Raw genomic sequence first — 27,307 nt, 5'->3', positions numbered from 1 at the left:
TGCTGTGTTGTTGCTTTCTTGTTCATGAAAAATGAAAAAAAAATGTAACTGAATGCAGCAGGACAGCCACCAAGTAGAATATATTACTGTGTGATCAATGACACAGGCACTGCTGCTGCCACCTCTCCTATCTCTCTCTCTCGCTCTCTCATTCTCCCCCATCAACTGAATCAGACTATAACACCCATGTTCTTCAGTGCTGCAATTGCACAATACACAATGTAGTATTTGGCCAATCTTTTATGGCTTTCTCTCCCAATTTTTATTGCTTAGCTGTGAGCCGTTCTCACTATCATGATTCACCCTAAAATGGCTGCTGCATTCCCTTCCTTGGCTTTTGTACAGGCTATATTAGTTCCTGGAGATTGGATATGCTATACCATGTGAGATACTATCTGGCATCATGGAAAAGCCCATCTGGTTATGGCTGAGGTCATGTGAGTCTTCTCAGGCTGATTAAATATTCCGCTTTGAGCAAAATGGTGATTGGATTTTTTTAGGTCATTTGTGCAAAGCAAATCACAAATTGTTGGAATTCATCAGGTCTAGCGAATTTCCTAAAATTTTACACTATTTAGATTCATTTTGAAACAATTCATTCATCTCTAATAGATAGTATATAAACTTCAACATTTGTTCAGGGGTGAACATACACTTTAATCAATACCCTATCCAGTGTTTATGCACTTTATTCACATTTGACGTATGATATTAGAACAGGAATGATTTTGCTATAATTCAATAAGCTATACCTACATGCAAGTGTTGCTTATTTTCTAGCCGTTGTTGACTTTTCATCTGTGTGTACAATGGGTTGTACAAAATACTGAGCCACACCATAACTCCACATGAAACTTCCTCTTTCTGTAGTTTGAAATCTCATAATTTAGAACGTCACACCTAGGTATTCAGGTCACAAAGGAAACAACAGTATGAAAATACAATAAGATTGCACAATTGCTAAAATTATGAAGCTTTATAGTGAATTATGATCATATACAGTAAAGTCCTCCAGCACTAAGGATGAAACCAAATCATGAGACCGATGGCCATCACAGCTGGGTTGAGTCTTAGCCACGGAGCCAACTACACCGACTTATCATTAAGGTGCCCAAACATATTAGGAAAATATCAGTACTCACCAATTTCACTCATCTACCATATTTTCATCTACTATCTTCCCTGATGGTAGATGCCGGAAGAAAGAATTTCCAAATACATTGGCATCTCAAGTTATAAGCCACTTCCACAGGGACTGGTATCAGTGTGTCTGTCTCTCTATTGAAAAATAATATCCAAAAGCTGAGTTCTTCCAAGTCAACACCAGAAGTAGATCCAGCAGGAAAAAGAAATACAGTATACAGTACAGACCAAAAGTTTGGACACACCTTCTCATTTAAAGATTTTTCTGTATTTTCATGACTATGAAAATTGTACATTCACACTGAAGGCATCAAAACTATGAATTAACACATGTGGAATTATATACCTAACAAAAAGTGTGAGACAACTGAAAATATGTCTTATATTCTAGGTTCTTCAAAGTAGCCACCTTTTGCTTTGATGACTGCTTTGCACACTCTTGGCATTCTCTTGATGAGCTTTAAGAGGTAGTCACCGGAAATGGTTTTCACTTCACAGGTGTGCCCTGTCAGGTTTAATAAGTGGGATTTCTTGCCTTAGAAATGGGGTTGGTGTGGCACCCCAGGGGTCTGGTTTCCACAGTAATAGCAATATTACGTCTGAGAGCAGGTGGGAGGTCTCCTGGTCAGGGATCCTATGCATGCCACACCTCCTGCCCAGTCCTGAGAGGGGAAGAACTTCCCCTATATAAAACTGGGGCTGAGGCAGGGTTAGAGAGAAGAAGAGGAGTCCCAGACAGAGACACAGTCTGGTCTGGAGAGGAGCAGCTATAGGAAAGAAAGATCAGGAGCTCAGTGGGAGCAGTGCTAAAAGGAGTCAGGGGCTGGAAGCTGTAGAGCTCGCCCTGATTGAAGAGTTCTCACCGGACCCGGAGTCCGAGGCTGTGGGGACTAATCCTTACCCAGCAGCAGAAACCGACCGGCAGGGGATTTCAGGTCCTCTGGCCCAGAAACCCGAAGGCACGGTCACACGCAAGGGACCAGCACCGCCGTTGTGGAGCGGAGGCTACCAGAAGGCCCCGAGTCACCGGCCATACGGGTGAGCACCACACGGTACACTCAGGGACGTGGGCTACTTTTACCCGCCTCTAGCAAGGTAGCCAGAAGAGTACAATTAGTTGGGGAGGCCTACAACTCCGCCTGGCCAGGGGAGATCCCATCTGCTCACGGACTGACCAGGCCCCGATCGCTAGCCAGTACTCCGGGAGGGTCTACCTTGGTCATCAGTAAAGACCCTGAACTACACCGCACCGTCTCTGAGTGGTTCCTGCTACCTGCATGCTATTCTGCTACCCCCTTCAAACACGTCGGCTGCCCTGAGGCCATACCCCTCCCGTTGGGGGTTATAGCATCTACGCTGCACAATCGTACCACCGGCCTCAGCGGTCTGCCCTGCAGCGGCGGCCTCATAGCCGCATTCAACGGGTGGCGTAGTCGAACACTCTAACATCTACTGCTAAAGACTGCCATTTAGTTTGACACCCTGGGCACGGACCGGGTCACCGCCACGAGGACTACTACCCCCAACAGATCCGGCTCCGGGTATTCCCCGCGTGCGCAACGCTGCACCACAGCACAGGCCCAGGGGGCGCATCAACTTTGGCGTAGTCGGCAGGATTACGTGCCCGCAACCACCGGGTACTGCGCGCCTGAAAAGGAGACTTTTAAACTTACCTGTGGTGAAGATTCCCGCCATCCGACGCCATCTTCTACCTCCTTCCCGCCATCCGTGGACTTTTCCCGCCGTTGGACGCCATCTTCTGCCTTCTTCCCGCCATCCGTGGAGTTTTCCCGCCGTTGGACGCCATCTTGAAGACGCCGCGCGGGAAGAAGAGGGGCGTGGACTCCGAAAAGCCCGCGAGAACTGAAGCCCCGCCTCACGTCCGGACGTTGCGTAAGGTCCTGGAAGGAGCCCAGCAGACGCCGACATCATAGGAGCGCGACGGAAGGTCCTCAACCCTGACGATCCACTGCGGAGCCGCGGCCTACGGAAGAGGATCATCGCAAGGTAGGCCACGGTCCACTAGGGGGGAGGAAGATGTCGGATACGGAGGAGAGCTTCACTGCCGCAGCCACCGCCAGCGCCACGGCTGCTGCGGTCATGCCTTTCACTATGCCCTATATCCCGGGGGCAGCCTGGCTACCCCAGTACTCAGGGGAGTCACATACCCTGAATGACTTTAGAGAAAAGCTGGATAGCCTCTTCCAGGTGTACCCCCTCACAGAAGAGCAAAAAGTGAGCATCCTGGTGGCCCAACTAACCGGGGCAGCCCAAAGGGAGGTAAAGTCCTGGCCACCTGGGAGGAGGACTGTAGCAGGGATATTAACCCGGCTGAAGGACACCTTTGATACCCGCACCTCAGCTGAGATTAAGCTTAGATTCTACGGGTGCAAACAGCGAGCACATGAGAATATAAGGGACTATGCACTAAACCTACAAGAGGCCCTGAGAGCCATTAAGCAGGCCGACCCTGACGGCGTGGGAAACGAGGACAGGCTGTTGACCGAACAATTTATAGAGGGACTATATTGCAATGCCCACCGAACCCAGTTGCGGGTAATGGCCTTACAGGATCCTCATCTGGACTTTGCACAGTTCAAGGACAGAGCCATCCGGGTGCTCCGAGAACCGGCACCGGGTGGCGTTGTGGCCCACAGGCGCCCTACTACCGCTTACCACCAGGAGGCGGCGCCCTTGTCGGCAGGGCCTGTGGGAGCTGATGCGCAGGCTTTGAACAATGACCCGGCTCCAGACCTGCACCATCAGGTCCAAGGGCTAGCTAAAAGCTTAGCTGCGCTAACCCGAACTGTGCAGTCTTTACAGGTTGCTGCTCCAGGGAAGATCCAGCTGGCATCCGGACCGGAGGACATCCCGTGGCGTCGACCAAGGAGGACCCCACCGGCCAGAGGAAGACCCAGCGACCGATACAACGAGGACGGACAACCCATCTGCCGCCGCTGCAATCAACCCGGACATATGGCAAGGTACTGTCCTTTAAACTGGCACAACCTGGGGTAGAGGGCCAACCCCTAGGAATAAGATCACCAGGCCCATCGAACTGGCGTGACAAATACGTGGGAGGACGTCCAGTCTTGCCTGTAGTACTGGATGGCATTCCTATGAGTGCCCTACTTGACACCGGGTCACAGGTCACCACCATCCCGTACGTGCTCTTTAAGCAGTACTGGAATGACTCGGATATAACCCGCTACCCTGACGACGACTTGAGTATCATCGCCAGCAATGGTCAACCCGTGCCACAGATCGGATTCAAAGAGATGACCATTAAAGTCGGTAGAGTCGAACTGGCAGCACAGGGACTGATCATTGTAGACATTGACAAGCGCGAGAGTCACCCAAAGATAACTCTAGGAACTAATGTGATTGAAAATTGTCTTGCAGAGGTGATTTTCATTTTACAGCAGGTTGCCAAGAACGCCAGCTCCGGCCAACAGCGAGTGCTCCAAAAAGAGATCCGGGCACTGATGCGGCGGCAACAGGTGGAACTCTCCGGTGGTGAGATTGGTAGCGTGAGAATGTGTGACCCTTTCCCTATTGCCATGCCCCCAAAAAGTGAAATGATGATTTGGTGCCGGGCAGCTATTGGTCTAAGAGGTAGAGACTACCAAGCAATGGTAGAACCCGTCTACTCAGACAGTAGGCCCACCATTTTGACAGCACGGGGGGTGGTTGATGTACGCCATGGGAGGGTGCCCGTTCGCATAATAAACATCGGGAAAAGGGAAGTGTACCTGCCCCGGTATGCTACGCTAGCCAAATTGTATACCATCAATCAAAATTCTGTACAGTCCGTGGAACCCTTGCCTCCATCTCATCCAGAGGAAGGTAACGGCTCTAAGAAAACAATAGAGGACTGGTGTCAGCAACTACATTTGGGTACTGACTCCACTCCCTCACACCAGAAACAGGGAGTCTATCGGGTGGTTCAAGAGTACGAGAGAGTGTTTAGTAAACACCCGTTAGACTTCGGGCGAGTAAAGGGGGTAGAACATCACATCCCCACGGGAGACCATCCTCCCATAAAGGAGAGGTATCGTCCCGTACCCCCTGCACACTACCAACACGCCAAGGGGATGCTTAGAGACATGAAGGAGGCTGGGGTAATCAGAGACAGCTGTAGCCCCTGGGCAGCTCCACTAGTCTTGGTTAAAAAGAAGGACAACACCATGAGAATGTGTGTAGATTACCGGAAAATCAACCGTATCACACACAAAGATGCGTACCCCTTACCAAGGATAGAGGAGTCTTTGGCTGCTTTAAAATCTGCTAACTTCTTCTCCACTTTGGATCTCACTAGCGGGTACTGGCAGGTTCCTGTAGCAGAGGCGGACCGGGAGAAGACCGCATTCACCACCCCGATGGGACTTAGTGAGTTTACCTGCATGCCGTTCGGACTCTGCAACGCACAAGGAACCTTCCAACGATTGATGGAATGCTGTCTGGGACACCGAAACTTCGAGACGGTCCTGTTATACCTGGACGATATCATCGTCTACTCCAAGACCTACGAGGACCACCTGAAACACCTGGCAGAAGTGTTCGAAGCCCTGGCAAACTACGGCCTAAAGGTGAAACCCTCCAAGTGTCACCTCCTGAAACCAAAGGTGCAGTACCTGGGACACGTGGTGAGTGCTGACGGAGTGGCTCCCGACCCTGATAAGATCACCGCAATTAAGGAATGGCCAAGCCCCTCCAGCGTAAAGGAAGTGCGGCAGTTCCTCGGGTTGGTAGGCTACTACCGAAGATTCATTCCCGGTTTCACCAAAAAGGCAGCTCCTATGCAGGACCTCCTGATAGGCCAGTCCAGGAAGGCCAAGAACCAGAAGCCACCCTTCAGATGGGAGAAGCTGGAAGAAGAGTCCTTCCGCCAGCTGAAGATGGCCCTCACGGGGGATGAAATCCTGGCGTACCCTGATTACAGCCAGCCCTTTATCCTCTACACCGACGCAAGTAACATCGGGCTAGGAGCCGTACTGTCCCAGATCCAGCAGGGGAAAGAACGGGTAATTGCTTACGCCAGCCGAAAACTGCGACCCACCGAAAGAAACCCTGAGAATTACAGCTCATTCAAGCTAGAGTTCCTGGCAGTGGTGTGGGCAGTCACCGAACGCTTTAGGCACTACCTCGCCTCTTCCCGGTTCACCGTGTACACGGATAACAACCCGTTGACACACCTGGATACGGCAAGACTCGGTGCCCTGGAGCAGAGATGGATGGCCCGCCTGTCCAACTATGAGTTCACGATCAAATACCGGGCAGGACGCTCCAATACCAACGCGGATGCCTTGTCCAGAATGCCAAACCTACCGGACGTAGGGGAAGATCCAGAGGAACTGGAAGAAGTTGAACTCCCCGCGTTCCACCGTCATGGGACTATCCAGTATTCCCACCGTGTAAGGGGTAAGCAATCTGCTACGTTCAACCCCTTACCTCATTACAACTGGGCGGAAACGCAAGACAGTGACCCCGCCGTCCGACTGGTGAAGGAGATGCTGACTCAGCCAGATGCCCGCCTTGACCCAGACGCTCCGGAGGAGGCCAAGCAACTGTGGGTTGAGAAGAGTCGACTGTTCCTTTACAAGGGGAAGTTGTGCCGCAGAATGGTTAACTCCCGGACGCATGAACTGATCTGGCAAGTAGTGGTGCCAAGAAGAGACGCGGCTATGGTACTGGAGGCATACCACAACGGAGCTGGGCACTTCGGATGGAAGAAGCTGGAGTTCCGGCTGCGCGGGCGGTTCCATTGGGTAGGCATGAGAGGAACCATCGAGAGGTGGTGCAGAGACTGTGGCCCATGCAACCTAAGAAGGAAGGACCGTGCTAGCCAGAAGACTCCCCTGCAGTCCATCGTCACCAAGCAGCCGTTGGAACTGGTAGCCTTGGATCATGTAAAACTGACCCCCAGCAGAAGTGGCTACATCTATGCGTTAACCATCGTGGATCACTACTCCCGGTTCTTGGTTGTCGTCCCCGTTAAGGACTTAACGGCTCAAACAGCAGCTAGAGCCTTCCAGCAGCACTTCTGCCGTCCACACGGATACCCAGAGCAGGTGCTGACGGACCAAGGACCTGCCTTTGAAGCGGAAGTCTTCCAGGAGTTCTGCACTCTGTATGGCTGCCGGAAGATAAGAACAACACCCTATCATCCGCAAACCAATGGACTCTGTGAGAAAATGAACCAGGTGGTGATAGACCTTCTGAAAACATTGCCCCTGGAAGAACGCAATCTGTGGCCTGAGAAACTGCCTGATCTGGTGGACCTATACAACCACATCCCGGTAGGTTCTACCAACTGTACCCCGGCTTACATAATGAGAGCAAGACCTGGTAAGCTCCCTTTTAATCTGGAGATGGGAGTCCTGACACCCGAGGACACTTCACCAGAAGCAGACTGGGACACAGAAAGGCAGCAGCAGTACCGGAAAGTACAGGAGAGCGTGGAGCGAAGTCTCTGTCAAGCTAGAGAAAGACAGGAGAAGACTTACAACCAGTATGCTCCCGCTGTTCCCCTGGTACCTGGAGAGCAGGTCTTGAAGAGGAAGAGACGCCTCCATAAGTTGGACGACCAGTGGGAGAAGGACCCGTACACCGTACTGCCCTCAAGCCATGAGAACCCGAAAGTCTGCATAATCAGTAAGGACGGAGGAGAAATCACAGCCATTGTATCCCGAGATCATCTGAAGAAGTGTCCCGAGCAGTTATGAAACCCTGAAGAAGATCAAGAAAATCCTCAACCCGTAGAGGAAAGGGAGGAGATGGTTAGTACTGTACTCGGAGACTTCCCTCGGTCTTGGACTCAAGTCAATGGCGCTGTTGTGGTACCAGTCCTCACCTTCCTCCAACCAGCATCCCAAGTGCCTACGGAGAAACAGGTAGAGCTGGAAGAGCAGCCGGTCCAGGAGGCAGAAGACCCCACACAAGCAGACCAGGAGGATCAACCCTCTGCTTATAGTGAGCCTGCCGTACCCCTAGTGAGCCAAAGAGCCCATAGACAGCTGCCCAGTTTACCTTTGACAGCTCCTACATCTTGTAGCTCAGGACCAGTCAGTAAGCTCCGTAGGTCCACTAGAGCCACTAGAGGCCAGTTGCCCGTACGTTGGAGGATTTAAAGTGCTCAAACTGTTTTATTTGCATTTATCTGTTTATTGTTGTAAATAATTATGTATCTCTAGTTATTTCATAGGTGTCTTTATGGATTATCCGGAATCCTTTGTATATATGTTCGGAGCGTAACCCAGGAAAGGACTAAGACTGTTAAAGACTCGGGGTAGGACAGACCCCTACCTGGTTACGGCTCCCTGTTCCTTGGTGAAATGGACACCCTTGGGTTCTTCAAAAACTGCACCCGGTTGCGGACACGCCGTGACCATCATAATGTGTTTTTCTTTGTTATGCTGTTTCTGTTTATAACTTGTTTTGTTTACAAAAATATGTTTAGTCCCGGAGTACTAAATTTTACTAGGGGGGAATGTGGCACCCCAGGGGTCTGGTTTCCACAGTAATAGCAATATTACGTCTGAGAGCAGGTGGGAGGTCTCCTGGTCAGGGATCCTATGCATGCCACACCTCCTGCCCAGTCCTGGGAGGGGAAGAACTTCCCCTATATAAAACTGGGGCTGAGGCAGGGTTAGAGAGAAGAAGAGGAGTCCCAGACAGAGACACAGTCTGGTCTGGAGAGGAGCAGCTATAGGAAAGAAAGATCAGGAGCTCAGTGGGAGCAGTGCTAAAAGGAGTCAGGGGCTGGAAGCTGTAGAGCTCGCCCTGATTGAAGAGTTCTCACCGGACCCGGAGTCCGAGGCTGTGGGGACTAATCCTTACCCAGCAGCAGAAACCGACCGGCAGGGGATTTCAGGTCCTCTGGCCCAGAAACCCGAAGGCACGGTCACACGCAAGGGACCAGCACCGTCGTCGTGGAGCGGAAGCTACCAGAAGGCCCCGAGTCACCGGCCATACGGGTGAGCACCACACGGTACACTCAGGGACGTGGGCTACTTTTACCCGCCTCTAGCAAGGTAGCCAGAAGAATACAATTAGTTGGGGAGGCCTACAACTCCGCCTGGCCAGGGGAGATCCCATCTGCTCACGGACTGACCAGGCCCCGATCGCTAGCCAGTACTCCGGGAGGGTCTACCTTGGTCATCAGTAAAGACCCTGAACTACACCGCACCGTCTCTGAGTGGTTCCTGCTACCTGCATGCTATTCTGCTACCCCCTTCAAACACGTCGGCTGCCCTGAGGCCATACCCCTCCCGTTGGGGGTTATAGCATCTACGCTGCACAATCGTACCACCGGCCTCAGCGGTCTGCCCTGCAGCGGCGGCCTCATAGCCGCATTCAACGGGTGGTGTAGTCGAACACTCTAACATCTACTGCTAAAGACTGCCATTTAGTTTGACACCCTGGGCACGGACCGGGTCACCGCCACGAGGACTACTACCCCCAACAGATCCGGCTCCGGGTATTCCCCGCGTGCGCAACGCTGCACCACAGCACAGGCCCAGGGGGCGCGTCATTGGGACCATCAGTTGTGTTGTGCAGAAGTCAGGTGGATACACAGCTGATAGTCCTACTGAATAGACTGTTAGAATTTGTATTATGGCAAGAAAAAAGCAGCTAAGTAAAGAAAAATGAGTGGCCATCATTACTTTAAGAAATGAAGGTCATTTAGTCCGAAAAATTGGGAAAACTTTGAAAGTGTACCCAACTGCAGTTGCAAAAAACATCAAGCGCTACAAAGAAACTGGCTCACATGAGGACCGCCCCAGGAAAGGAAGACCAAGAGTCACCTCTGCTTCTGAGGATAAGTTTATCCAAATCACCAGCCTCAGAAATCGCAGGTTAACATCAGCTCAGATTAGAGACCAGGTCAATGCCACACAGAGTTCTAGCAGCAGACACATCTCTTCAACAACTGTTAAGAGGAGACTTTGTGCAGCAGGCCTTCATGGTAAAATAGCTGCTAGGAAACCACTGCTAAGGACAGGCAACAAGCAGAAGAGACTTGTTTGGGCTAAAGAACACAAGGAATGGACATTAGACCAGTGGAAATCTGTGCTTTGGTCTGATGAGTCCAAATTTGAGATCTTTGGTTCCAACCACCGTGTCTTTGTGCGACGCAGAAAAGGTGAACGGATGGACTCTACATGCCTGGTTCCCACCGTGAAGCATGGAGGAGGAGGTGTGATGGGGTGGGGGTGCTTTGCTGGTGACACTGTTGGGGATTTATTCAAAATTGAAGGCATACTGAACCAGCATGGCTACCACAGCATCTTGCAGCGGCATGCTATTCCATCCGGTTTGCATTTAGTTGGACCATCATTTATTTTTCAACAGGACAATGAACCCAAACACACCTCCAGGCTGTGTAAGAGCTATTTGACCAAGGAGGAGAGTGATGGGGTGCTACGCCAGATGACCTGGCCTCCACAGTCACCAGACCTGAACCCAATCGAGATGGTTTGGGGTGAGCTGGACCGCAGAGTGAAGGCAAAAGGGCCAACAAGTGCTAAGCGTCTCTGGGAACTCCTTCAAGACTGTTGGATGAGCATTTCCGGTGACTACCTCTTGAAGCTCATCAAGAGAATGCTAAGAGTGTGCAAAGCAGTCATCAAAGCAAAAGGTGGCTACTTTGAAGAACCTAGAATATAAGACATATTTTCAGTTGTTTCACACTTTTTTGTTAAGTATATATTTCCACATGTGTTAATTCATAGTTTTGATGCCTTCAGTGTGAATGTAAAATTTTCATAGTCATGAAAATGGAGAAAAATCTTTAAATGAGAAGGTGTGTCCAAACTTTTGGTCTGTACTGTATATCCTTCCTTGTACTCCTTTGTAGTCCACTTTATGCTTTAGCTAAAAAAAACTGCATGAAAAACTGCTTCAAAAACAGTAGCTTGAAAAATGATTTGCGTGAAACCAATCTAATTAGTGTTGTGGGTGATTACAAAAAAAATCTGCTTTATCACCAGAAATAGTATTTGGCGTAGTTTTTTGAGTATAAGTCTGAATTCAGACATTGCACAAAATGTGGTTGCATTTTTTTTAAAAACCAATTATCTATTAACTTGTGGTTTTATTAATGCAGGGGAAGAAAGGATATGATCCAGCTCCCAGATTCATGTTTCCACGTTGTGTTAAAACCAATAGTCTTTTATTAAAAACATTTTAAAAATTAAGGGGTAACTTGACAAAATTAATAACAGGCGGTGAAACCTCTGGCAAGAGATGGAGGGGGGACGGAGGCAGAAAAAAATGTATGCAACCAGACGCGTTTCGAATGCCAAGCATTCTTAGGTTTTGGTATCAGACCTTCTCTGATACCAAAGCCTAATATAATCAAATTGCATTAGTGTTTCATGGATATCTGAATTTGGTCTAATTTATTTAATCAAAGGAAAACCTGTTAAGTGTCTAAACCCACCAAAAATTAAACCAATCAATATTAAAGAGCACAAGATAATAGATAATTGGTTTTAAAAAGCGGCCATATTTTGTGCAAAGTTATAAATCATTCATGGATATTTTTTATTTAGACACAATAATTTTTAAACTGTTTATAATAAAGGACTATTGGTTTTAACACATTGTGGAAATATGAATCTGGGCGCTGGATCATATCCTTTCTTCCCCCTCATTGACTGATGCCCTACGGTAGCATGGATCATGAGCTTCCCTGCAAGATCTGCAGCATCTAATAAGGGAGAGCTGGTATATTTTTTCTTTTTACTTATCCTTTTTTAATAATGCTTGGTTTAATTTTGGTATGTTTAGCCTGTGATTACATAAATTGTTCTATTAGATCAAATTCTGACGTCCAACCGAGCACGGACTGTGAAGTCCGGACCAGTCACAGGTTTCCTAACCCGAACTTGCCAGCCTCATGGGCATATATGAGTTTGGGTCAAGAGACCCATGGCCAGTCCAGACATTATGGTCAGTATTTAAACAGTGGGTCATGGATTTTTTATCATAAAAAAGTCCTTCAATCTATGGAGTAACCCACAAAGGGATGGACACTTCCCACAAAATGCAATATAACCATATACCAGGTTCAAATATTTACCCAGTAAAAAGAAGTGAAATCCAACATAGTGTACAAATTTATCCTTTATTAGAATTTTTTTTTAAAATATAAAAAAAACATTAAAAATTAGATAAAGCGGCACAAATTCTTAATATTTTGTGTACAAAGATGTGATATACATCTATGTGTGATATGCATCTATATTGTTGCAGTTACAGACTTAAGTAGAAGTATTTAGCTGACACTATTATAGATAAAAGAAATGAAAAATGTTTTCTCCAAACAAAAAAACAGTAATGGGATAAAGCATATAATCAAGAACCCCAAACAGACCACGAATGCCTAATACATCCTTTACATCATTCCACTTAATGCAAGGCCTAAGATGACTTTAATGTAATGCATCTCAAAAAATGGGAGCATTTTCTTATGTTGGCTACATACTGTCTGTGACGATAGCATGTGTTCAGTGCATTTAGTGCAAAGATGAAAAAATAGTTTTCCTTACCGTTTCTAGGGAAAATTATAGCGAAAGATCATATAGGAGCACCTATTATATCCTATACACCCTTCCACCTGCTATAGATATGGGGAGTGCTGTAATAATAAGGCACATCTCAATACAAAACAATTACCTTATATTCTTATTGGTCACAAACAGTAAGTATGGAGTACATAAAGGGCCATCATGCGGTAAACTGAATGAATCATGCTGTGGAGAAGAAAGAGATCTTTACCTGACAATCGCACCGCTGATGAAACGTGTGGATGTAGAGCTGCGGCCCTCTGCCCCTAGATTTAAAAAAAAATTCTGATAGAGGATTAATTATGTTGGATTTCACTTCTTTTTACTGGGTAAATATTTGAACCTAGTATATAAGTGAAATCCAACATAATCTTCAAATTAATCCTCTATTAGAAATTTTCTTTTTTATTTAACTATAGGGGCAGAGGGACGCAGCTCTATGTCCACACGTAAATAAATTAGGCCAAATTCAGACATCCATGAAACACTAATGCAATATAATCAAATTGCATTAGTGTTTCATGGATATCTGAATTTGGTCTAATTTATTTAATCAAAGGAAAACCTGTTAACACTAGGACTACTGGACTCGTGACCCCGCCTAGAACTACTGAAAGGAGTCATTTTGACTCCTTGCTTGTTTTTGTTTATTTTTAGAGTTTCATTTGTGGTTATTTATTAATAATTATATTTTTTGTAATGTATTATTATTGTGAGATCCAACAGTAATGCTTTTGATTGTTTTTTTTCTGCTTTTCTTATTTTTCTACAGAAAATAACAATAATTATAATAGACGTTTTTCAAACATTTTTTTTTATTCAAGTGCACACATATAAACAACAACTGAAGAACAAAAAGCAGAGAAAATGTAGGTGGAGGAGCATAAAAATGAAAATATGGCGCAGAATTCACCTTCTAAACATTTGGTGTTTCGCATTTTAGGCATTGCCTTTGATTTATGGCAGTACATTGCCCACACAAAGACTTACCACAAGTCTTACAATTTCCGACAGATCTATTTTTCTTGCACTTTTCTTTGATCTGGCAAAATTTTGTTTGAACCATCACTTCTGAGCATGTAGAAACTTGGGACATGGAACCCTTTTCCCTATCTGTGACATAAGGACCACTCAACTCTCTCACAAGCGTTTGCAAAAATGCCTTGCGTGACATTTTTTGGTGGGTAATCTCCTTGAATATTATCCATGCATTTATACCCGCAAAGTCTAAGGCATTTTCAAATGCATGAACAGGCCATCTCCTTGTGCATGTTCGTGTGGTATATTTTCGTGCCATCTGATCCACTACATCTACTCCATATTTTGCTTCATTGTAAAACTTTACCGTTTCTGAAGTATTTTTAGCGGAATCAGACGCAACAACAACATCTGGATGGACGGAACTCAAAATGACAACATTTTTGTTGGGCTTTCCTTGATATACTGTAAGTGTAAAATTGTCTTCATTTCTAAACACTTTAGTGTTGTACAATTCCTCTTTCATGGATTTTATTTCTTTAGGCACTTCTCGCCTTATCTTGTTCAGTGTTCCCACGATGGTTGTTCCTTTGCTTTTTAGCTGTTTAGCTAATTTTACTGAAGTAAAATAATTATCGGTTGTAACATTGCGACCTTTTTTCAAAAACGGGTCCAATAACTTCATTACCACATGGTCAGCTAAACGGTCCTCAGCACGGCGTGTGTCATCTTTGCCTAGATAAGGGAAGCCATTTGCCAGATATTTGCTCCTCTTATCAACAGCTAGCCAATATTTGTGGCCATATTTATCTGGTTTGGAAGGCATGTACTGCGTGAATGGACACCTAGTTTTGCTTGGGAAAAGTTGCTCATCCACCGTTATGTATGGGCCAGGTTTGTAACACGCAATACAATTTTCAATAAACCTGTCCCACACAGTAGAAAATAGAGCAAACTTGTCCGTTTGCAGTCTCTCCGATCGAGTAGATTTCTCATCAAATCTGAGAAACCTCATAATTTCAACAAAGCGGTCCCTAGACATTGTCGCTTTGCAAAACGGTATTCCCCAGTCATTACACCAAATACTGCTAATCGAGTGACGGTTCGTGCCAGATATTCCACGAGCATAGAATATCGCAATGAATGCATCTAGCTCCTCATCATATAGAGTAAACTGTAAATTATTGTTCCTGCATGCTTCTGCAAGCGTACAGTTCTTTATATGTGTCAATATATATGAATCAAAAAATAAACGCCATGCGCTCAAAGGACTATCGATAATGATATTTCTTCTGGCGTATCCTGTAGGGCCAGGTGCTTCTCAAAGAATATTTTGGCTGTCACGCCTACCAGGCAAGTGTTCTCCAATTTCAACAGGTTTCCATTGAATACCATCCGCTGAAACTAGTATTCCTTCAGATTCGCCTTCTCTGGTGTTTGTTGTTGCATTACCTTCGCCGCCATCGTTATCTGTTGTTCTTTCATTTCTGGGACGTTTTGCTGATTTTTTTCTGTCCACGACCAGGAGGATGGTCACGAGGCAACATAACTGCATGAGCCCGATCCCCAGTTGATGTGCTTGGAATATCTGTAAAAAAGTTGATGAATATTTAGAATTTTTGTTTTGTAAGGGTCCGTGCACACTGGCTGGATTAGCGGCGGAATATCCGACCGGATATTCTCACCACAATCCGGCCCGTACCTGCCCGCTCAGGTACAGAGAGGAGTTTCATACCTGAAGCTCCGCTCCGAACCCCGGGCTGGAGCCGCTGTCTGGGACGGAGCCGTGCTCGCGCGTAAGCAAGCGCTGCTCTGTCCCTGACAGCGGCTCCAGCCCGGGGTTCGGAGCAGAGCTTCAGGCATGAGCGGGCAGGTACGGCCTGTATTGCGGCAAGAATATCCAGATGGCTATTCAGCCAGAATTCTGCTAGTGTGCACAGGCCCTAACTCAGTGTGTGGAAGAACAAATTAATACACATAACTACTTACCTTCTGGATTTGTTCCTTCTGAGTCTTCAGATTCACTTGATATGTTCTGAGGAATGAAATCTTCATCACTGTCAGAATCAAATACATGTTCCTGCAATTCGGATTCCGATTCATCCTCCGGTATGGATTGCAAAGTAGCCAGAATATCCTGAGGCTTTATCAAACGTCTTCTCTCCATATTCCTCACAAATTCCATAATTCTATATAGTTCCCTGCTGAAAAATAGAAATGAAATGAAAACTAAAAGAAATAATAACTGTTCTGCCACCTTCAAAAGTAGGTGGGCTGAATCAGTTGACAGACAGCTAAACTATTTCATAACAATTCATACCTGTATGAGTCCTCAGAGCTCGTATATCTGCGTCTGTTCTCTTTGTCTCTTCAGCTGAACTGAAAGTAAAGTTACTATCCAGAATACTGTCTCCTGCTAGGACCTTAGAAAAACACCACCCTTCATTAGCATAAGATAAGAGCCAAGAGTAAACAAGCTATTTTGTTCAGCATTACTCAGTAATACAAGCAGGTAAAACACAAGGAAAATGTGAAAAGTTGACATGTAAATTGAACTACATCTATATGAACATCAGGGTAAATAAGACAGAGTGAAAAAATTATGCACAAAACTTTATAGCAACATTTAGTGACAAAAGGACCTCAAAATATAGTAGGGAGTCAAAATGACTCCCTTCAGTAGTTCTTGGTAAATTTTGAAAAAAACGCGCAAATTTTTCACCAAAATTATTTATTCTCACAAAATCTTTTTTCACATCATATTTGAGGAAAAGTCACCGAGTTTCAAGCCGGAATTCTGAAAAATGTAGTCACAGAAGAGAAATAAAAAACGAAAGGAGTCAAAATGACTCCATCAGTAGTTCTAGTGTTAAGTGTCCTAAACCCACCAAAAATTAAACCAATCAATATTAAAGAGCACAAGATAATAGATAATTGGTTTTAAAAAGCGGCCATATTTTGTGCAAAGTTATAAATCATTCATGGATATTTTTTATTTAGACACAAAGTATACAGATATATGCAGGCTTGGACTGGACAACAGGAGAACAGGAGAATCCTCTGGTGGGCCCCTGTGCAGGAGTGAGCCATCACTCTCTTATATGAGCAGTACTAGGCACTAAATACTTGAATCACTATGTACAGACAAAGGCAGCATCTTATTCATTTATCAATCTACTCAGTTCATTGTTATATAAATTTGTGATTGAGGATAATGTGACATTTGCATGTAGCTGAAAAGTGGAGCCCTGGAGTAGGTTACTGGTGGACCCTTGGCATCCCAGTCCGACACTGGTTTCCAACCAAATATCTATCATGTAATCAACTACAAAATATTAGTTCTGGCATAGGAAACAATAGCAGCATTGTGCTTTGACCACCTACTTGTTTTGATGCTTACCACTAATAAGTGTGGCTCTAAAATGAACAATGGGACTAGCAAGCAACAAGCCTGGGCAGAAGTATTCTTAACATAGGCAAACAAGATTAACATTGTGATTGCTTTCCATGGAGGAAACAGCATGCCGTCCTGCAAGTGAAGCATTATGAAATGTTGCAAACATCAGGTTAGCCAGGGGGCACAAAGCCACCTTAGGGCTCAAATACATGGGAAAACCTCTTTGGCAGCACAGAGAACTCCCACATGTACACACTATTATGCCTTTACAATGCTTTTGGGGAGAAAATCTCTGTAAGGCTTGCTTTACACTGTACTCGGGACCTCCTGAAACGTAACGTAACATAGAGCCCCAATGTGTTTTATTATATGCCTATATAGTCACTATCAATGACCAAAAAAATCAATTTGCAACAGAATATTTTTACTTTGTATTCAGTTTAACTGGAAGTATAAATAACCAAGCTTTTCAATACAGTTGAGGCAAAAGTCTTCTCTATTTAGGCTCGTTTTAGTTAACAGTCAAATTAAAGAGGTTGTCCACTAGTCTGGCAACCCCTTAAATATTATATCCCCTAGTGTAATATAAAAATAACAGATTCTCACCTCCTCCGGAGGCATTCTAGTGATGACCGGTGCCAGGCCTCTAGGGCTCGCATGACATTTTTATGCCATATGAGCATTGCAGCCTGAAGCAGCCACTAATCAGCTGCTTAGCCCACACTTCCATCAGATGAACCTCAGATGTCCAAAGGCAAGGCAAGAACTGCAGTCTGTTAGTGGCCAATGATTGCCTTCAGTGCTCACGTGGAATAGCAATGTCACGCGAGCCCTGGGAGACCCGGCGTTACCATCACTGGAATGGTGCCGATGTAGGAGGTATCTGTTATTTTTTCATTTTACACATGGAAATACAGTATTTAAAAAGGGGTTGTCAGAGTGATGGACAACTCCATTCATGTCTAACTCAGGAGAATTTTCCCAGCATTCTGAATAACCAAAACATAGAGCCTACATGTGGAGTGAACATCCTCAAAACTCTCCTGGATTCTTTCTCTTCATTATTTTATGTGTATCTAGCAAAGCCATGCACATTTTTTAAATTTGAGGTACAACCTTTGTTTCTTGCTCTAAAGAAAATATCTGCCTCTGTAAAAAAATTATTTTAGATAGGCAACCAGGTTCCTTCTGAATACAGGCTTGGACTGGCCCACAGGAGAAAAGGAGAATCCTCCGGTGGGTCCTTGTGCAAGAGTGGACCACCACCCTCTGATATGAGCAGTACTTGGTATTATACACTTGAGTCACTATGTGCAGACAAAGGCAACATCTTATTAATTTAACAATCTACTGTCACGCAAGGTGTGTGGAAGACTAAGTGCAACACGAAGGGAAGAAGGGAAGGGAGACCAGACACTAGGGAAAGGGGGAGTGGAGACCTCCTAGGCTGATCTGATATCACCCTGTCTCCCCTATCATCCCTATATTGGTTCCTCACCAATCGCCGCACAGGAACCTAAATCCCTGTATTTCCCTAGAGCTAGACCCTGACTAGGGAAGGGGGGATGAGAACTAGTCAGTCCCCACTAACAACTAAAGACAACAAGCTGCGAATGTAACGGGGGAATGTAACTTAGCTTGAGCTGACTTCAGAGAGATTTTACACACATCCTCTTAGCACCCGAGAGGAAATAAGCAGACTTTATTAGCTCCTGGCTTCCACAAGGAAACGTGAATATCACCGGTGCCTCCCAATTGCAAACTGAAAGTATTTAAACACCCAGGCCAGGGTGTTAATCAGCAAGAGGAAGGTAGCCGCTGGGTCGTAGAGTGAGACAGGTCTAAGAAGGTGTCTATAATGCCAAACGAAGATGACACACCCATGACATCTGCCCAATTTATTGTTGTATAAATTTGTGATTGAGGATAATGTTACACTTGCATGTAGTTGAAAAGTGGGGCCCTGGAGTTGGTTACTGCTCGGTCCTTGGCACTCCAATCTGACACATATCTACCATAACAGCATCATTGGGGAGAGAGTTGCATAACTTCACTGCTCTCACAGTAAAGAATCAATTTTACAACAATGGTAAAACCTTCTTTCCTCTAGATGCAGTGGATGCCCCCTCTCATGGTTACAGTTGTAGATATAGAAAGATATTTTTTTCCAATCTGAATAACTGCACGTTTAATAAATTGTACTGCAATGCACAATTTTCCTTAAAGAGGAACTAAACTTTTTTTTTTACTCTTAAATTGAAAAAAAATTTGGATAAATAATATAATAGAATTAATAATCCTATTTTGTTGTCTTCATGTAGAAAATAGATACAGAAGTGTGCTGTACCAAGTGCAAGAATCCATACACCATATCTTGTATATGGATCTCCCAACTGTGAGTGCAGGGAAGACAGAGCCTCCATAGTGTGCATGCTCTATTTGTGCATTTATTTGTGGACATATGGCGCTCATACTCAACATTCTCAAAACATCTTGATTTATTCAGTATTTCCATTTTATCATAATTTGCATATCATTAACATGTCTGCTGATCTTGTTAACTCCATAAGTCCATGACTTTTCCTTCTTGGTCTTGCAATATCAATGTCGAGGGGTGTGCATACAATGCATGAATAATACAAAAGCCATGTACTGTATTTGTGTAGTGAGAATGGTGATTCATTACTATCTTGCTATCATCTTGTCCCTTTGCTTCACACCTTGTGTGCACATAAAAAATAAAGTGGTAGATGGCGTGTCACTGATTCAGTCACGTAAGTCCTGCACCTATTCTCATGAACAATGAGTTTGGTGTAATTGTATTGAATTGCTGGGAGCATCTTGGTGTGTGATTGCCAGAGAGAACTTTGCTTATCAAGTTTTTTACCTTTTTGAAGTGGTTGCGTTTGGTAAAATGTAACTATTATTACTCCACTTTTAAAGCTTTATCAGTGTTGTATCAGCAGCTGAAGAAATATTATAGGGTCTGTCCAGTGAAAACAATATGGGTGTCACACAGAAATGGACAAGTGATAACTGATAGTTGGGTGTCCCACCTCTCGGACCAGCACCAATCAGCAGAATTTTTATGTCGGATGCCCACCGCTGCTCAATTCTTTATCCCTGTCAGAATGGATCTGCAGAGCAGATGCTTGACCACTGCTCCATTCGTTCCCCATGAAGCTGCAAGCTCTGCACTTGGCTTTTTTCTAGCAGCTCTATATACTGTAGAATTAATGGAGCAGAAGATGAGCAATGTGCGCTGCCGCTCCATTATAAGGGGGATAAAAGTTTCCCATTCTTCTGATCCGTGTGAGTCCCAGCGGTCAGACCCCAACTGATCAAATAGTTATCACCTATCCAGTGGATAAGTGATAGCTTGTTTTCAGTAGACAAGCCATTTAAGTTTAGAGATGAGCCATTTGAGGAAAATTGAGTTTGCTTCTAATTTTTCAAAAATTTGAATTTGCCATAATTCATTTTTTTTTCAATTGCTTCCCTCAAATTCCACAAAATGGCGAATAGGTGGCCACCATTTGGTTATTTGCAGCAGACAAATGGTGAAAAAAAATATCTCACCAATTACCTGTCCATCTGCTGCAACTTGTGGTTCGGTGCGACGCGGAAGCGAATACAAGAGGAGTCTTGTATTAGCTTCTGCGTCGCCTGATTTTTGACATCCAACATCTAGTCAGCTCCTTAGGAGATGTGTGACATCATTATGGCGCTCACTGAAATGTAACTGTGTCCTTCATGCCATAGTGACATCTTAGGCTTGTTCGGCACCCTAAGTGCCGTGTCAGTATTGCAGAAGAAGATGTGATTAGACACACTGAGCTGCAGTGACATTGCCGCACAAGTAGGCGGCAATGTATTTTTTTTCACCCCATGTTTGTAATGCTCTGGGATCTGGAGAGACCCAATGGCACAATAAGTAACATTTAATTCACATCAAATAATGGTAATTCCAATCGAATCTTTCTTGCAAAATTTGAGTGATCTGCCGAATTCCAATCTCTACTTATGTTAATGACGCGCCCCTGGGCCTGTGTCGCGCTGCGTTGCGCACGCTGGAGCTTACCCGGAGCCGGATCTCTTGAGGGTTGTAGTCTCGTGGCGGTGACCCGGTCCGTGCCCAGGGAGTCAAACTAAGTGGCGAGTCTATTAGCAGTAGATGTTGGATGACTACGCCACCCGTTGAATGCAGCTTTGGAGCTGCCGCTGCAGGGCAGACCGCTGAGGCCGGTGGAAGGATGGTGCAGCGGGGATGGTATAACCCCCAACGGGAGGGGTATGGCCTCAGGGCAGCCGACGTGGATGATGGGGGTAGCAGGAACCACTCAGAGACGATGCGTGTAGTTCAGGGTCTTTACTGGTGACAAAGATAGACCCTCCCGGAGTACTTGCTAGCGATCGGGGCCTGGTCAGTCCTTGAGCAGATGGGATCTCCCCTGGCCAGGCGGAGTTGTAGGCCTCCCAAACTAACTGTACTCTTCTGGCTACCTTGCTAGAGGCGGGTATAAGTAGCCCACGTCCCTGAGTGTACCGTGTGGTGCTCACCCGTATGGCCGGTGACTCGGGGCCTTCTAGTAGCTTCCGCTCCACGACGGCGGTGCTGGTCCCATGCGTGTGACCGTGCCTTCGGGTTTCTTGGCCAGAGGACCTGCAATCCCCTGCCTGACGGATTCTGCTGCTGGGTAGGAGTTAGTCCCCACAGCCTCGGACTCCGGGTCCGGTAAGAAATCTTCTCAGTCAGGGCGAGCTCTGCAGCTGCCAGCCCCTGACTCCTTGTAGCACTGCTCCCACAGAGCTCCTGTTGTTTCTTCCCATAGCTGCTTCTCTTCTCTGTCTCTACTTCTGGCATGGCCCAGGAGCTGGGCCCAGCCGGAGCCACAGCTCCCTGTCAGCCCTCCTGGCTGCACTCTCCCTCTGAACTTCCTAACCCTGCCTCAGCCCCAGGTTTATCTAGGGGAAGTTCTTCCCCTCCCAGGACTGGGCAGGAGGTGTGGCATGCATAGGATTCCTGACCAAGAGACCTCCCACCTGCTCTCAGACATAACATTGCCGTTACTGTGGAAACCAGACCCCTGGGGTGCCACATTAACGTACGGTATCTGTCTACTTGTGCATTGTTGTCCAGCTACTGTATGTTAAATCCCGTTCTACAACTCCTAATAAGATTTGTTGGTATGTGGCGAACTGCTATTTTTTAGGCTGAAAAGTGCAAAATTGAGTCTAATAGTTTATGCAAGTTTCTCAATCTGAAATTAATGTGCAACTGTCTGGTGTGAGGCTGAGTCTCTTTTCACGGACATGCCGTGAGTCAGAGTACGTCTTAATCAGAGGGAAGAGACAAAGGCATAGTCAGATCACAGTCTAGAATTAGAATTCCAAGGTCAGAGTGCGTCAAGGCACACTGAGCGGTGGAATCCTGACATATGGTATGTACAAAGCAAACAGACAAATATCATGTTATTAGATTGTACTTGATTACATACATAGTCATTATGTTCAAAATTCCATAATACAATATGGACATTTAACGTATTTTACAGAACTAAGAGGCAGTGCAATCCCAAGTATTTGATGTTATACCAAGATCTAGAGCGACGAATTCAGTACTTTGAAGCCCTTCCGCAGAATTCCCTGGAGAAATGCACAAATTTAGTTGTAATTTCTCCAAATTCCTTTAGTGATTGGGTCTATGGGATTGTCCTGACAAAATCTGGACTCTTGGCCAGTATAATGAATAAAGTAAGCAGTGGAATTTCATGTAAATGTCATACAAGCACATTGCGCTGAGGCTATGTTCACACGACCATGTCCATATTTGTGTCTACAAAAACTGATTAGTCAAAAAACAGATGGCTTTTATGTTAATTGTTAATGGATCCTCATTGACTTAAATGGCCTATTCTGATCAAAAACAGACCAGAATGAGATATACACAGTTTTAGAACATTGAATACACAGATCCATTGAAAAAACAGATATGTGAATTCAGGGATGGACATAGAAGAGGGCCGCCGTACAAGAACAGTATATGAGCCATCTGCAGTATAATAGTTCATCAGAATGCACCTTCTATGACAGAAGCTTCTTCCTACTTTGGAGGTAGAAGTGGGCCCCCAAATCTCTTGGGCCGCTGTGTGGCTGCACAGGTTGCACCAACGTCCACCACTGTGACTAGCTCCATTGAATCGTATGGGTTTATGTTCTCTCTGTTTTAAACTAATTTGCTGTAACCTTGCATTTAACTTGTGGCAATACAGGCCATTTTTCCTTTCACTCAAGACAAAATTTGAATCAATGCCCTAGCGCCCAATGCACTGGCCGAGGCTCAGTTGCTCGATAGCGCCCCCTCTGGCCCCCAGCAGTTTTGGGTGTAGTTCCAGCCTCTAAACATGGCCTTCTTGAAATTTCTGTTGTTACCATACTTCCCTTTTCATGTATAGTTTCGTGCTGATACTGTGATTTCTGATACTGTATAATGGATGTCAAACATCCTCATAAAATGAGTTTTCTTTGCTGTCAATATAAATAATTTGCTTTCACAATTTTTGGAAACTACATATAATTACATGAGGTCATTGCTGTGCTTGGTACTCATTTTTGCCGCACTGTTACCAATGTTGATACATTTTAATATGTCTTAAGGGGATATGCACACAGCACAAAAATGAATTGTGAAACCAGCCTAAAAATTTTCGGCGGAATTTGCAATGAAATCCACGTGTGTAAGGCTATGTGCCCACAATGCAGAAATGCTCCGGATTTTTCCTGAGCGTTTCTGCATCTCCCTGGCAGAAAAAATGCATGTGGATTTTACATGCGTTTTTTCAGCCAGGGACAAGCGTTTTTCACGCGTTTTGCACATGCGATTTCGCATGCGGGTTGTCAAGCGATTTTAGCATCACTTGGAAAAGTGCTTGACAACTTGGTCACACTATATAAATCCATGCAACCGGCATGGATTTTATATAGTGTGACAAAGTTAGTTAAGAAACAGAATAAAAATGGTAAAAAGTAAAAAAAAAAACATTATACTCACCTTCCGATGGCCCCCGGTCTCCTTCTCCGATGCGTCCGGTCTCCCTGGTGTCTCGCGGTGGTGTAAAAGGACCTTCCATGACGTCATTTAGTCATGTGACTGGTTGCGCGACCGCCGACATCAGCGGTCACGTGACCTGTCACATGACTGAGTGACGTCATGGAAGGTCCTTTTACTCCATCGCGAGCTACCATGGAGCCAAGACATACCAGATAGAAGACCGCGGGCCATCAGAAGGTGAGTATAATGTGTTTTTTTATTTTAAATTCTTTTTTTTTACAGGTACCATGGTACCCGGGTCTGGAGGAGAGTCTCCTCTTCTCCATACCCGGGTACGATCCGCACATTGAATCACTTAATATCCACATGTGCTCATGTAGTCATGCAGATATTAAGTGATTCAATGCAAGTCAATGGCGGCAAAAACGCCGCGATTTCGCAAAATAATTTGCTACAGATTTTTCCGCAATGATAATCCGCAGCGGAAATTTCCGCAGCATGTACACAGCACATGCGGATCATCATTGGGGAACATAGCAGACCTACTAAGAAGAGTTTTTTAAGCATTTCTGCGGCGGACTTGCCGCTGCAGAAACGCTTAAAGAAACGCATTGTGGGCACACAGCCTTACATGCGGTTTAGGTTGTCGGCTTAGGGGCGGATTTCGCTCAAATCACTGCACAGCATGAAATCATTTGCCTTTTTGCAAGAGATAGTACATACTACTAATACTACTGCAATTGTGTAAAAACCCAATTCAGGAGCATTATACTGTACTTTGTTGCTGAATTTCGGCAAGGATTCCAAAACCAAAATTCCTCGTACATGTGATGTGATGTTGGATGGATGTTATCTTACAGTCCATGAGTAGGCCCTCTACATGGGATGATGTAGGCAGCAGAAACACCAGGAACCACTTGTCACAGAGACAATCTCTCCTTTGGACGAGCAGGGGTATTAGAAAGGGATGGGGAAATCTATTGGGTTGTCAGCATGGTGATCATTTTATACGATGGGATTAATATTTGTAAGAATGGCTTGATGATTTTCAAATCATTTTTCTTTCTTTTGCAGGTGAAAAATAACTACCATGTATGACTCAGACAAAGGTTATCCACCATCTCACCCCCAACCAGGTGGGTATGACAATGTTTAATTCTTCAGGTGTTTAATTAAAGAAGCCCCCCATTAAGTAGTTTTCACTAAATCTGTGTATATGTGTATGTAGTGTAGTGTGTTAATATACTCACCCTCCACCGTTATCCCCGATATTCAGCTCTATTCTGCTCTTCTTCTGAGTCACGTGACGGCAACTTAGACACTTTTAATGTACAATTTTTTCTACCGCTTTTTTTGCGATGCCAGATATTAGCAGTCAATGAATAGGGCAACATGAGAGGAAAATACAAACATTGTATTTTCTTCTGTTGTGGTTTTATTATGTAATTTTTTCCCTTCAAAAAGTTGCATTCTCAAGTAATGGCATTCTTCTTTACCCATTTTCACCAAAAAAAGTCAAGAAAAAAAATGCATAAAATGTGTGCCATTTTATTTTTTACACATGCCAAAAAAATAGACACATCTCTATTTCAGATCCAAACTACCAGCCTTACATATGCTTATAAGGTTGTTAATTCAGGCCACAAAACCCACTGTCATGCCAGGTACAGACTATATAATATGGATGTGAGCCCAAAAGAAGGTTGAGAAGAAGAAAGTTAAGGCTTACAAATCCTATTGTCGAAACAAGCTCGCAAACATTTGTAATGAAACCCTATTGCAAAAATTATGAATGTAAAAAATCAAAACAAAAACAATATATGGACAAGAATGGACCTGTGCCTACTTTTACTTATGGAAAAGTCCTTTAAAAGGTCAATCTATCATTTAACAATGTAACATAACTTAAGTACTGTTTTTATACAGGGTGGTCCAAAAGTAGGTGGACAGAAAGTGTAATAAGGTTATGAAGGGGAAGATTTATCAAACAAAATCCAGTAATTTTAGATAACATTATGTGGAGTCATGAAGCTTCTTTCAAATTCTCCGGCCATATTAACAGACATAATTGTATTTACTGGTATAATGAGAACATGTATTTAACATTAGAGCAACAACTAAATGAGCCTGGTGTCAATGTTTGGGGTGGTATTTCAAGTTTTGGTGTTTTAGGACCAATATTTTTTGATGGAACAGTCACAGGAGATAAGTATCTCGAAATTCGAATGAATCAAGTTGTTCCCCGGTTACAGCAAGAGCCTAATTCAAATGACCTTTATTTCCAACAAGATGGGGCCCCTCCACATTATTCAAGAGTAGTCCGCGAGTATCTTGATGAAACATTTCCTAATAAATGGATTGGCCGAAGAGGCCCACTTTATTGGCCGGCACGTTCACCAGACTTGACCCCAATGGATTTTTTCTTTTGGGGAGTACTCAGGAACAAAGTTTATAGTCGAAAAACAAAAAGTGTCAGTGATTTGAAAAATTACATAAGAGATGCATTTCAAGAAATGAATACCCAAAGAGACTTGTGCAAAAAAGTTTGTCGAAGCGTAAGAGGCAGACTTCAAAGCTGTACAAATTGTAATGGAAAACAGTTTGAGCACCTACGTTGATAAAATTTAAGGGCTTTTGTATTATTGTTCAGAATAAAATTGAATTGTCAGTGTTATGCTTGTGTTAGTAAATATAATTTTATATATAAATCAAAATAAATGTTATTATTTTCAGTCCACCTACTTTTGGACCACCCTGTATATGTACAATACATGCTTTATCCTAAAGATTGTAAAGGTGTTTGTGAGAATGAGCACAGTTGGGAGGCATTATTGTATGGAAATAATGTAATTGTTACAAGGCAATAGCGTCATTTATAAGTATATATGTCAGTATGCAGTAAATAGTCCTTGTTATCCAGTCTCCTTTAAACTTATATTTATTTTCTGTACAGGTGTTGGAGGGGCTTATCCACCCCCACCAGCCTATGGAAGTGGAGGGCCACAACCGGCAGGTATAGTGCAATAATTTGTGTACATATTTGTAGTTTTTGTTTAGGGGAATAAGTTTTTCTTAAGTAAACATACAAAACAGTTTGCACGCAATATTGTGCAACATCATTAGTCTCAAGTACATGCACTATATTTACATAATGAGTCAGTAATA

The 27,307-nt window shown here is 44.6% G+C and overlaps 1 protein-coding gene across 2 annotated transcripts in view; it reads left to right on the top strand.

The window, feature by feature from the left end:
- Window positions 1-27,307, top strand: part of LOC141162070 (lipopolysaccharide-induced tumor necrosis factor-alpha factor homolog) — a 71,612-nt gene that overhangs the window by 34,650 nt on the left and 9,655 nt on the right. For both annotated transcript variants that reach the window (XM_073647758.1, XM_073647757.1), the window contains 2 exons: window positions 25,217-25,278; window positions 27,096-27,155. In XM_073647758.1, coding sequence (XP_073503859.1) covers window positions 25,233-25,278; window positions 27,096-27,155 — 106 coding nt within the window. In that variant the 5' untranslated portion in view covers window positions 25,217-25,232. The remainder of the gene's footprint in view (window positions 1-25,216; window positions 25,279-27,095; window positions 27,156-27,307) is intronic.

The sequence above is a fragment of the Phyllobates terribilis genome, unplaced genomic scaffold (genome assembly GCF_046119375.1).
Source record: "Phyllobates terribilis strain yellow unplaced genomic scaffold, ASM4611937v1 Scaffold_9__5_contigs__length_417890890, whole genome shotgun sequence".
Lineage (NCBI taxonomy): Eukaryota > Metazoa > Chordata > Amphibia > Anura > Dendrobatidae > Phyllobates > Phyllobates terribilis.
This window is presented reverse-complemented; position numbering and strand designations above follow the sequence as displayed.